This window comes from Macaca mulatta, chromosome 1 (assembly GCF_049350105.2).
Source record: "Macaca mulatta isolate MMU2019108-1 chromosome 1, T2T-MMU8v2.0, whole genome shotgun sequence".
Taxonomy (NCBI): Eukaryota; Metazoa; Chordata; class Mammalia; order Primates; family Cercopithecidae; genus Macaca; species Macaca mulatta.
Genome location: NC_133406.1, coordinates 105,011,849 through 105,024,096, shown reverse-complemented (window position 1 = coordinate 105,024,096; position 12,248 = coordinate 105,011,849). Strand labels below are relative to the sequence as shown.

Genomic DNA, 12,248 nt, shown 5'->3' with positions numbered 1-12,248 from the left:
AATAACTTTTTAAAAAACAACTGCTGATTGCTGAGGGTCTGTGAGGGAAGAAAAATTAGGGGCTGTTATTTTCCTATCAGCCATTACTCTCATTAACAAGAACAGGAAACATTATGAATAAATAAAACTCTTACATCATACCAGAAAAAACAGCTGAATCCCCTAAAGGATTTCATATTCTATCATCAGACAACTAAAGAAAATAATTCCATATAAATGGCTGCATTAATCATTGAAAGAAACTTCCCTGCTTTTTTAAAAGAGCAACTAGAAATATTTACTTTTTGAAAATAGAGTAACCATTTGTTAAGCCATATATACCATTGAGGATGTTTTGGGTATAAAAGGGAATTTCCATAATAATTACATAGTAATCTTTTATAGCCAAAGTTATGAAGATGATCAGAATATGGGAAAATTGTGGTCAAGATTTGATTAGCCTTATCTAAATTCCCCTAATGAGTGTGTAAAAATGTATATCTAATTTACCTCTTGGGGGAGGTTTAACGTAAATATAAATAAAAATTCTTTCCCCAGGTAAAAAAAAGTTACATAGTTGAATTCTACCTTTTCTCATTTCTCTACATCCAAACCTATCACCAAGTACTGTTAATTTTACTTTATAAAGCTCTCTTGATGTGTCTCTTCAACCTCATCACCACTGCTTTAAATGAGGCATACTTCCTCATTTGGATTATGGCAGCAGTCTCTCTTCCTTTAGTCTCTCCTTCAAATCCACCTCCATCCTTCATATCATCCATCATGTATTTTTCCCTGTCTAAATTCCTTGGTTGGCTTCTACTAATTCCAAGTTCCTTAAGCATGGCAAACAGGGTCCAGCTTCCACGAGCTGGTCCATACTTCTCCTGCCTCATTTCCTGACACTTTCCCTTATACCTTGAGATCCAGCTTGCCAGTAGTTCCCCAATACCTCCACCGCATATACAACCACATATATATACATCCTTATCCCCTCCCTCATGTACCACCCATGTATAATTCTCTCCATCTCATGCTTTATCACATTCCTACAAGCCTTGAAGCAATATGAACATAGATACCATCTTTAATTCGACTCCTAATTGGGGCTGAACATACTTGTCTTGAACAGAGATTGCTGCCTTGTTAGTATAGGTATCCTAATATGGCACATGTATATAGTTGAAGCTATAACGCATTCCCCAAGTTCCACTTCAGGACTAAAGGGTTATTTCCCAGCAGCTGGAAGTCCTGCTGCCAGACAGACTTCTTCTGGAATTACCTTGTCCCCAACTCAAGACAACCCTGAAGGACCTTCCACTGAGGCTTTGAGATTGAACTGAAATTAACTTCCCCCTCTGCTGTAGCTTCCCTTCAACAGGTGTTTATCACAAGAACAATCGCTAATAAACTTCCTGTGAGCACACTCTCAGAGTCAGCTTGCTGGGGAACCCAAGCTGTAACATGTTTATCTTGTTGATACTCTCTTATGAGTTCTAAATCATGGGAAGTTATGGTTATCCAAAAATCTTACTAATTGAAGATCATTTCATCAGACATGTATTGAGCACCTGCTCCATGCCAGGCATTGTGCCAGATACAATGGAAACAAATCAAGACTTGGCCCCTGTCGTGGAGTTTACAGTCTGAGGTGACAGTTACATATGGAACTAATTGTACTATAGCATCTTGAGAATCTTTTTGATTTAAACATCAATAATTTTAGTATAACAGTCAAAAGCATGGATTTTGTGGTGTTACAAAACACAAAAGGAAAACATTTCAGGGGAAGGAATACGAATATAAGTAAGTTGAATGAAATTTTAGAAGAGCACAGAGTTTGTCTTTATAATTCTGAAAGCCTTCAGGGAAAAGTTAATTTTTTCACTTTTTGTTTTGAAATAATTTCAAACTTACAGAAAAGTCACATGAATACTGAACTCCCATATACCCTTTATGCAGATATATCAGTTTTTAACATTTTCCTTCATTCTGTTTCTTTACACGCATACAATTTATTTTTGTGAACTATCTGAGAATAGGTTAAATACTACATTATATCACTTTATACCTTAAAAATGTAGTATTTCCTAGAAACAAGGGTATTCACCTCTGTAACCACAATGCAGTTGTCAGATTCAGGTAATTTGACGTTGATCTTTAATCTAGAGCCCAGATTCAGATTTTATTAATTGTCCCAAAAAAGATGAGTTTAGGAAGAGTCATATAACTTAACATTTGTAATGTAAATTAAAAATCATATGAAAAATCATAGAAGATCTCGGAAGTTTGCTAACCTGATTTAAATACCACAGTGAAATGAACCACTTCTGATTTTCTATGGAGAAAGCAAGGATTAGGTCCAGGTTACCTGTAAAGCTGTGACTTAGGGCTCCCAGAAGTGAACGTTGCTCTGGAGAGCCCATTTGGTGAGGTTCTTTTCAAGAGATTGTATATTTTTGACCTAGGGATTGTCGATTTGTTGAACTCCCATGTAAGTATGCCGCCTTGCCATTAACAGGTCTTCACAATGCTTAAACGACATTCTTTGGAACTGTCTTTCATAGTCAGGCGCCCCGCCAGCCAGGCGGTCAGGTAGGTAGAAGGGCAACCTCAGGAACTAGATCCAGCTGGGCCTCCCCTAACAACGTGGTCTTCGATCCTCTAACCGGCTGGGCCTCGAACCTCATCACACAGAGCTTTGATAGGGCCGGGGACGCAGGTCAGCCTGACGAAGGCGTCAGGAGGAGTTGGGCAGGGGCGCGACTTCCTGCTGCACCACTTCCTTTCCAGCCACGCGAGCTTCTGGGACCCTATGACATAATTTCTGGAATGGTCTGTTTTGTGGCGGCGGCGAGGCCCGAGCACAGCCGCCCAAGGGGGATGCATAACCCAGGTCGTGTCCACCCCAAAGCTGGAGTCCTCTAGAAGCCATGGCTTTTCCGCTGAAGCTAGAGCTGGACATGCAGGGGAAAGTACATTTGTTTCGGGCCTGTATCGCCCAGGAGGCCGAGGATCTCGTGTCCGCCTTCTTTCCTCAGGAGGTCTTGGAGCTGAATAGCCAAGTTCAGGAGCTCCGGCTGCAAGACCTGTCCAGAATCCATTCGGTGCCAACCCCGGAGCCCCTGGCCACCCCAGGCACCGTGGGAGATGGGCCCAACCAAAATCTGCCACCTCTGCAGACTCAGTTCTCCATCGAGGTCCCAGCACTGCTTGGCAGCGGGGGACAGCGCCTGCGGAGCAACCAGCATGTAATGGATCTGATTGATCAGGTAAAACCTGAGACTGAGCTGCTGAAAGAAAAATGCAACACAGTGCGGATGTGGGTGCACCTGCTAATCCCGAAGGTGGAGGACGGCAACCACTGCAGGGTGTCTGGATATCCAGAAAGACACTGTGGACCAGCTGTGGGCTGTGGAGAGCACAGCGGCCTCCTATCTACGCAGTCTCAACCATTAATAAATAACTGTGTGATCAATTTAAGTGATTTTTAATTTCAGGCCAGATGCGGTGGCTCATACCTGTAATCCCAGCACTTTGGGAGGCCAAGGTGAGCAGATGGACAGATCACTTGAAGTCAGTTCAAGAACAGCCTGGCCAACATGGTGAAACCCTGTCTCAAGCAAAAATTATCAAAGTTAGCTGGGCGTGGTGGTGTGTGCCTGTAGTCCCAGCTGCTTTGGAGGCTGAGGTGGGAGAATTGCTTGAACCCAGGAGGCGGAAGTTGTAGTGAACTGAGATCATGCCACTGCACTCCAGCTTGGCTGACAGAGTGAGAACCTGTCTCAAAAATAAATAAATAAATAAATAAATAAATAAATAAATAAATAAAGCTTTTTAATTTCAAAAGTACTATCTCAATGTTCAGAAATTTGAAAAATATAAAAGGAGAAATCACCTACAGTTTACTAGCCTAACAAAATCGTTACTATTTGTGTGTGTTTTACTTATTTTAAAGGATGCATATATGTTTTTACATTGTTGCAATATAGTATATGCATACTTTCATAGAGGATAAATATTTGCATTTAAATTCAATCTAATATTTTAATTTCATTTGACAGATATCCCCTGATTCAGATAACAGATACATCCATTCCCCCAAATATTCTTAAGGCTCTGTTTCCTAATTGTGAAAATAATATTTGTCTGAGGCAGGAATTGTGATTAGAGTATGGAACATAGAGATCAAGTAGCTGGGAGGAAATGTGCCTATATGACTGTGAGAATGTCTACATATTTAGAATAGGATTTTACTCTGCTTTTAGGTTGGGGCTTCATAATAGCTTTAGCAACATATCTGATCATTTTGTTACTCAGTGCTTTTTCCCTGCCCCTAGAGCATTTAATTACCTCTAAAAATATATACAAGAAAGCATTCATGTCTTATACTGATTAGATGAACTGTTTCAGCTTTTGTGATTTGAGTAGGAGGGAATTCTATTTCCTCTGTCAGCACTTAAACATTTCTGGAAAATGCTGTAGTGCATTGACATCAGGCATTTTTAAAAAATTACTGATCTTTGAGAAAAAGTAAAGGACCCAGTGAGTTACAGAAATAGGTGCTGGACCATACCTGTTCTCTGCATTAGAAAACTGTACTGCTAACACATAGAAATATCTGCTCACCTTGAACTGAAATTATCCATGGGAAGCCGAATACATCCATCTGTCAATTGATCGATAGATAGATGTATTTGTCTCATTCTGTCACCCAGGCTGGAGTGCAGTGGTGCAATCTCGGCTCACTGCAACCTCTACCTCCCAGTTTTAAGTGATTCTCCCACCTCAGCCTGCCGCGTAGCTGGGACTACAGGTGTGTGCCACCACACTCAGCTAACTTTTGTAATTTTGATAGAAACAGGTTTCATCACATTGGCCAGGCTGGTCTTGAACTCCTGACCTCAAGTGATCTGCCCGCCTCAGCCTCCCAAAGTGCTGAAATTACAGGCGTGAGCCACCGTGCCCAGCCTCCATATTGGATGATTATACATTTGTATATGTTTTTCTTTGCTTGCTTTATTTTGATGAGTCTTTTTTTTTTTTTTTTTTTTTTTTTTTTTTTTACTCTTTAGTTGTTTTTTTTTTTAATTTAAAAAAATTTTTTTATTATTATACTTTAAGTTTTAGGGTACATGTGCATAACGTGCAGGTTTGTTACATATGTATACTTGTGCCATGTTGGTGTGCTGCACCCATCAACTCATCATTTACATCAGGTATAACTCCCAGTGCAATCCCTCCCCCCTCCCCCCTCCCCATGATAGGCCCCGGTGTGTGATGTTCCCCTTCCCAAGTCCAAGTGATCTCATTGTTCAGTTCCCACCTATGAGTGAGAACATGCGGTGTTTGGTTTTCTGTTCTTGTGATAGTTTGCTAAGAATGATGGTTTCCAGCTGCATCCATGTCCCTACAAAGGACACAAACTCATCCTTTTTTATGGCTGCATAGTATTCTATGGTGTATATGTGCCACATTTTCTTAATCCAGTCTGCCACTGATGGACATTTGGGTTGATTCCAAGTCTTTGCTATTGTGAATAGTGCGGCAATAAACATACGTGTGCATGTGTCTTTATAGCAGCATGATTTATAATCCTTTGGGTATATCCCCAGTAATGGGATGGCTGGGTCATATGATGCATCTAGTTCTAGATCCTTGAGGAATCGCCATACTGTTTTCCATAATGGTTGAACTAGTTTACAATCCTACCAACAGTGTAAAAGTGTTCCTATTCCTCCACATCCTCTCCAGCACCTGTTGTTTCCTGACTTTTTAATGATTCCATTCTAACTGGTGTGAGATGGTATCTCATTGTGGTTTTGATTTGCATTTCTCTGATGGCCAGGGATGATGAGCATTTTTTCATGTGTCTGTTGGCTGTATGAATGTCTTCTTTTGAGAAATGTCTGTTCATATCCTTTGCCCACTTTTTGATGGGGTTGTTTGTGTTTTTCTTGTAAATTTGTTTGAGTTCTTTGTAGGTTCTGGATATTAGCCCTTTGTCAGATGAGCAGATTGCAAAAATTTTCTCCCATTCTGTAGGTTGCCTGTTCACTCTGATGGTAGTTTCTTTTGCTGTGCAGAAGCTCTTTAGTTTAATGAGATCCCATTTGTCAATTTTGGCTTTTGCTGCTGTTGCTTTTGGTGTTTTAGACATGAAGTCTTTGCCCATGCCTATGGGTACTACCTGAATGGTACTACCTGGGTTTTCTTCTAGGGTTTTTATGGTATTAGGTCTAACATTTAAGTCTCTAATCCATCTTGAATTAATTTTCATATAAGGAGTAAGGAAAGGATCCAGTTTCAGCTTTCTACTTATGGCTAGCCAATTTTCCCAGCACCATTTATTAAATAGGGAATCCTTTCCCCATTTATTGTTTTTGTCAGGTTTGTCAAAGATCAGATGGCTGTAGATGTGTGGTATTATTTCTGAGGACTCTGTTCTGTTCCATTGGTCGCTATCTCTGTTTTGGTACCAGTACCATGCTGTTTTGGTTACTGTAGCCTTGTAGTCTTCAAGTCAGTAGCAGAATTTTATTAGTGAAGTTTAGTAATCCCAGTTACTGAAATTTAAAATGTTTCACTAGTAAACTGAATTTAACGAATTCTCTTTGATAGACAATGTTGTGTTATTTTTACTTATTGGTGAAAACCTAGCTGGTGCAGATGAACAGGAATTGAACCTATTATCAGTAAAATTAGATTCCTTTTACAATTTGGCCATTTCTTTTAGCTTTACTATTTAATCTCATTTTTACAAGGTTTTGCGATATTATATTGGAAAATTGCTTTGAAAGTGTGAAGTATTTAGAATTTCTTGAATAAATATATAGTTTCCACTTTAGATGTTTGAGATTTAGAGGTGTACTTTTAGCTCCTTATTTTATAGATGAAGAAATTTAGACCCAGAGAGTTATATGCAGCACACAACTCATTTGTGACAAAGCAAGGTCTAGAAGTCAAATCATCTTCCATTTCAGGCTAGTGCACTTTTCACTGCACTTTACTGTGTTCTAATCAGTAAATAAAATTACATTAGAAGAGAGTTCTTTCAGAAATATGCAAACCAGTAAAATTTCAACAAATTAACATCCCTTTCAGTTGTGTGTTGTTTTTTTCTGCAAAATGTAAGAGAAGTTGAAGTGTTTCCAACTCAGAATGGACTATAATATTTTTACTTAATTAAATATTATGTAAAGAGCCAGGCACGGTGGCTCATGCCTGTAATCCTAGCACTTTGGGAGGCTGAGGCGGGTGGATTGCCTGAGCTCAGGAGTTCAAGATCAGCCTGGGCAACACGGTGAAACCCCGTCTCTACTACAATACAAAAAATTAGCCGGCCGTGGTGGCATGTACCTGTAGTCCCAGCTACTCGCAGGCTGAGGTGGGGGCGGGTGGATCACTTGAGCCTGGGGAAACAGAGGTTTCAGTGAACCAAGGCGCCATTGCACTCCAGCCTGGGAAACAGAGGGAGACCCTGTCTCAAAAAATAAAATAAATAAAAGTATCCTACTGGCCAACTCCTCCCCCACCTTCTAACCTTCAGCACTGAAGAACTGCTAAGTGGATATGTCATGGCTACTGCTCCTAAAAAACCTACAGAATAAAAGGGGGAAAGGAGAAGAGCTGTAGTTTTATGTTAGGGAGGAAGCCTGAAAGGGTCATTTCCCAAAAGAAGTTTATCTTTTAGAGCTGGACTGGTCAGTACAGTAGCCACTAGTGTTGAAATGTAACTAGTCCTAACTGAGATGTGGTGTAAGTGTAAAATGCACACTAGATTTTGAAGACTTAGGGTGAAGAAAAAGTAAAATATTTCAATAACATTTATGTTGCTTACATGTTGAGTGTTAATAGTTTGGATACATTAAATAAAGTAGATTATTAAAATTAAATTTACATGTTTCCTTTTAGTTTTTTATTTTGTGTGCCCGAAATTTTAAAGTTACATGTGTGGCTTGCTTATATATCTCACAGTATATTTCTATTAAACAACGCTGCTCTGGAACTAAGATTTCTGAGGTAACTGAGATGATACTTAGAGTTGAGCCAAAACCTGCTATTGTGGTATATTTTGGAGATGTGGGTTTCCATTAAGTATAGATTTTTTTGACTCCTAGTAAATTTTTATTGATTTGTCATCTGGTTCATAATGTTCAATTCAGTAAAAGCCATTCAGAGAGAGGCTAAACATTGCAAGCCAAACCTTCTTACAGTGCAACTTGGTCTTGGAACTTAGAATGCTTACAGGAATGGATGGCTAGCATGTGCTTTACGTATGCCTTCTAAATATCATGTCCAGGCTTTTGGTGAGAGACTAGAGTACTAATATTCTGTATTGCTAATTCAAGGCTGCTCCATATGTTTTATAAACCGAATAGAGGTAGATTTAACATGAATATTGAGACATTTACCCAGTGTTTTTATCTGGATGAAAGAATAATGTACCTCTGGGTGCCTTGAGAGTACCTATAGGCAGTTAGGCTTTTTCTCAAGGAGCAATATTTGAACACTCAACTAAATCCCTATGATTTCATTGAATTCCCATAATACAGTTGTATAGTACTCATCGTATTCTGTTTTTTTTTTTTTTTTTTTGAGACTGAGTCTCACTCTGTCACCCAGGCTGGAGTGCAGTGGTGCAATCTCAGCTCACTGCAACCTCTGCCTCCCAGGATCAAGCAGTTCTCCTGCTTCAGCTTCCCAAGTAGCTGGGACTATAGGCACACACCACCACGCCTGGCTAATTTTTGTATTTTTAGTAGAGACAGGGCTTCACCACATTGACCAGGCCGTTCTTGAACTCCTGACCTCAGGTGATCCTCCCGCCTCGGCCTCCCAAGGTGCTGGGATTACAGGTGTGAACCACTGTGCCCGTCCTGTATTCTGTATTTTTATGTATATCCTCACTAAATAAGTTTCTTGAGAATAGTGAAGGATTTTTTATTCACCTTTTTTCCATTATGGTGTTTTGCGTATGGTAAAATTCTAAAGTATTCTGAATTAAATTGAGCTAAACCAAACCTGGATGAAACTAAAGAAAATCGTTTCTCCCCTTTCTTATTAGAGGAGGCACTTTGTTACAACAGAGGATATGTGTGGATAAGTGTACCCAGGAATATGTAAGAATGTTGAGACATCTAGAAATCTGATTCAGAATTAAACAAAGGCCAGTGTGTTTTCTGGCTTCTAATTAAACATTTTTTTTCATATCACAATAATATAAATATTTTAAAGTACTCCAGGCAGTTCTCCTTCAGTATTCCCGGTGATGTCATTAAGCCTAGTTACCCTGCAACAGCTGCAAGTTATTCCAAACATCTATACTGAATCTTTACACTCTACAAGCCCATTTGAAATCAACTCTGTCACCTCATTAGCAGCTTCAGTAATTCTCTATTACTTTTCTAACCAAGAGTTGGGGAGAAATAAGTCCAGTGTATCAGAATGAAGAATCCTGAAAATTGCTTTTCAAAACTGATTCTCTGTGGTCACGAACATAATGTTTTTATTTACCCTTCCAGATTTTGGTACTTAAAAAGTTAGTTTCTTAAATATGTAAAAGTTAGATCATTTGATAAATGCTTAAAAAGAATTTCCCTTAAGTTTATTAAGTCTTATTTGGTAGTAAATATAAAAGACAAAACATTCCAGGTAAAAATTATTTCATACATTTTAAACAGTTTAAATAGAGTAAGTGTAGTCAACTCAAAACTCCACTGCCTTATTCCTCTGGGTCTTGCATATTTATTGGTGGACATTTTTCTCTGCTATTTTTTTACATGTTATGTTGTGGGATAAGCACAGAATTATTGAACCTGTGACCTACATATTCCACAGCTTACTTCAATCCTTCTATTAGGCACCTGTCCAGAGTTGAAGAAACATCTCAGATCACAGCAGGTTCTCAAAGAATGTCATTTTGTTTAGCTTCATTTCAATATAACATTAATGAGAAAAAAAATCAGTACCCAGCTGGGGCTACTGTCTGTGTGGAGTTTTCATGGTTTCCCCACGTGTCTGCACAGGTTTTCTCCAGTTTCCTCCCACATCCTTATAACTTTTGCTTCACAAACATTTATTGACTTAACCTACCATCACTACGACCTCCATCACTTACTGATTGTCCAAAAATTGCATAAATTATCTTACTTGTTTTTAATGGTCTTTATTAAATGTATGTATAGCTCACATTTATTTCAATATTTAATATTAGAAGTGCTTGGGGTCTTTATTTAGAAGTTTGGTGATGTTTTTGTAGCCAGAAATATGCTGTAGGAACACAACTCTTGTTTATATCAATTAGGCTATCGTAAAACTGGTTTCCTTTATGTCATTTCACTTAAAGAATTTATGGACAACGTGAGGAATGGTACTCAACTTTTGCTTATAAATAATTAACAGATGACATGAAAAGAGACCTCTTAGGAAGCAATTTTTACGAGCCTATTGAGCTGGGGGTTAACATTTTCAATAAGAAGCCATTCAATCAAATATAATCTTTTGCATTTAAACTCTACATTATTATATTATATTACTAGAAGTCTAAAGACCAAACAATATGGTAGGAAGAATAAAGTGTTATGAATATAATTTCTGCTTATACTTTCAGAAAGAGGATTAAAAGTATTGACAACAAATGAAGTCAGAATAGCTTGATTAAAGTAGTTTATTAAAAGTATCTCCTTAATGTTATAGTATATGCTAATTATTTGCTTTGCATATGTACTCATAGTGACATACATTTATGCATTAGCTGAGACATGTTCATTCTGTAAGTTTTGTACAAAACTGATTATCTTCAGTTATACAGGAACATTTAAAAATTTTACGTTTGAAATAGATAATTAAGCAATGCTGTGTGAAACTGAAAAATGAAAACTTTGATAAAAAAAGTATTTTCTAGTATAGGATAGTACATATATATAAGAATACTTTTTTGGGCATAATCTTAGTAACATCATTATGATGTTTGATATAAAATTATAGTAGATAGACCACTATGTTGCCCACTTACACATTCTTCTGTCCTATTAAGCAACAAACATTATTCTTACAGATATTTCTGCCTGTCATGCATATGAAATATGTAATACATATGAAATATTTGTATGTATTTATTGGAAGTAACCTTTAAGGCTAGTCTTTTTTTCATAATTTTAACTTTTATTTTAGATTCGGGGTAGATGTGCAGGTTTGTTACATTGGCATATTGTATGATGCTGAGGTTTGGGGTATGAATGATCCCATCACCCAGTAATGAGCATAGTACCCAACCAGTTAGTTTTTCAACCCTTGAGTAGACATTGCTCCAAAGGAAGATATACAAATGGCGAGTAGCATATAAAAATGCTCAATATCATTAGCCGTTAGTAGAAATAAAAATTAAGAAATGTTTAAAATATCTAATGTTTTATTTGAAAAGAATAAATCAATTAAAATTTTAAGTAACATTTTTAATGGAAAATAGTGATATCTCCCCAAAAAAAATTAGTGAGAAGAGTAGCATTGTTTTACAGTTTTGCAGGTTTTTAATATGTGATTTAATGGAAGATAACATGAGTCTTATATATGTCTCTGTATTCAGTCTGTTGCAATGTATTGTTTTAGTTGAAATATATAAAGAAAATCTACCCTCATGCAGGTAAGTAGTTGCAAAGGGAAGGAGTATTTTAATAGCCTTTTCAAATAATTGTGAATTATTCTGTTTTGATAATACATGAAAACTCAGCAAGTGGTAATTTCTTAAAAGATTAGTTGCACTATAGAATCTAAAGCCATATCAGTGACACTTTTATCCTGTGTAACAGTAAAAATCCATTGATCTGTCTTGCAGTTTGAATGGAACTTGTACCCATGCGTGATTTTGTAACATCATTCACTGCTCATTTAGAAGATATTAGTTCACTAAGAGGCAGATCTTCCAAATAAGAACATATTTCATTATATAATATCAAAGAATAACATTCATTAGTATTACCACGAATCACGTGAAGAAAAAAGTCATACTCATAGTAGTAGATACGTGGTTTCCAAAATTCGAATTTTCACTCAAAATCCCAAATTTTATCATTTGCAAATACTGTCAAGTGTTTTCTTTGAAATATCAGGCTTACTTCATTTTTAAAAAGTGCTTAATGGGTTACCCATGCCTGAATAACAATATTATTGGCCATTATTTCAAGTAAAAGTGATATTGAAACAAGTGGGTTGTTCAGCTTGCAAATCATTCACCCAAGTGCTTTTTCTTGAGATAGCCATTATGCTTC

At 37.5% G+C, this 12,248-nt stretch overlaps 2 protein-coding genes across 9 annotated transcripts in view; both read left to right on the top strand.

Annotated features, from left to right (window-relative positions):
• ATF6 (activating transcription factor 6) overlaps window positions 1–12,248 on the top strand; it is a 196,729-nt gene that overhangs the window by 124,373 nt on the left and 60,108 nt on the right. The gene's annotated exons all lie outside the window — the stretch shown is intronic.
• LOC114670012 (proteasome activator complex subunit 3-like) lies at window positions 2,501–3,811 on the top strand. Its single transcript, XM_077939573.1, has 2 exons — window positions 2,501–2,574; window positions 2,773–3,811. The coding sequence occupies exon 2, from the start codon at window positions 2,913–2,915 to the stop codon at window positions 3,471–3,473; it is 561 nt and encodes a 186-aa protein (XP_077795699.1). The 5' UTR covers window positions 2,501–2,574; window positions 2,773–2,912; the 3' UTR covers window positions 3,474–3,811.

Excerpts from the sequence above, each read along its gene's own strand:
- LOC114670012 (XM_077939573.1), top strand. The coding sequence starts at position 2,913 with ATGGCTTTTCCGCTGAAGCTAGAGCTGGACATGCAGGGGAAAGTACAT.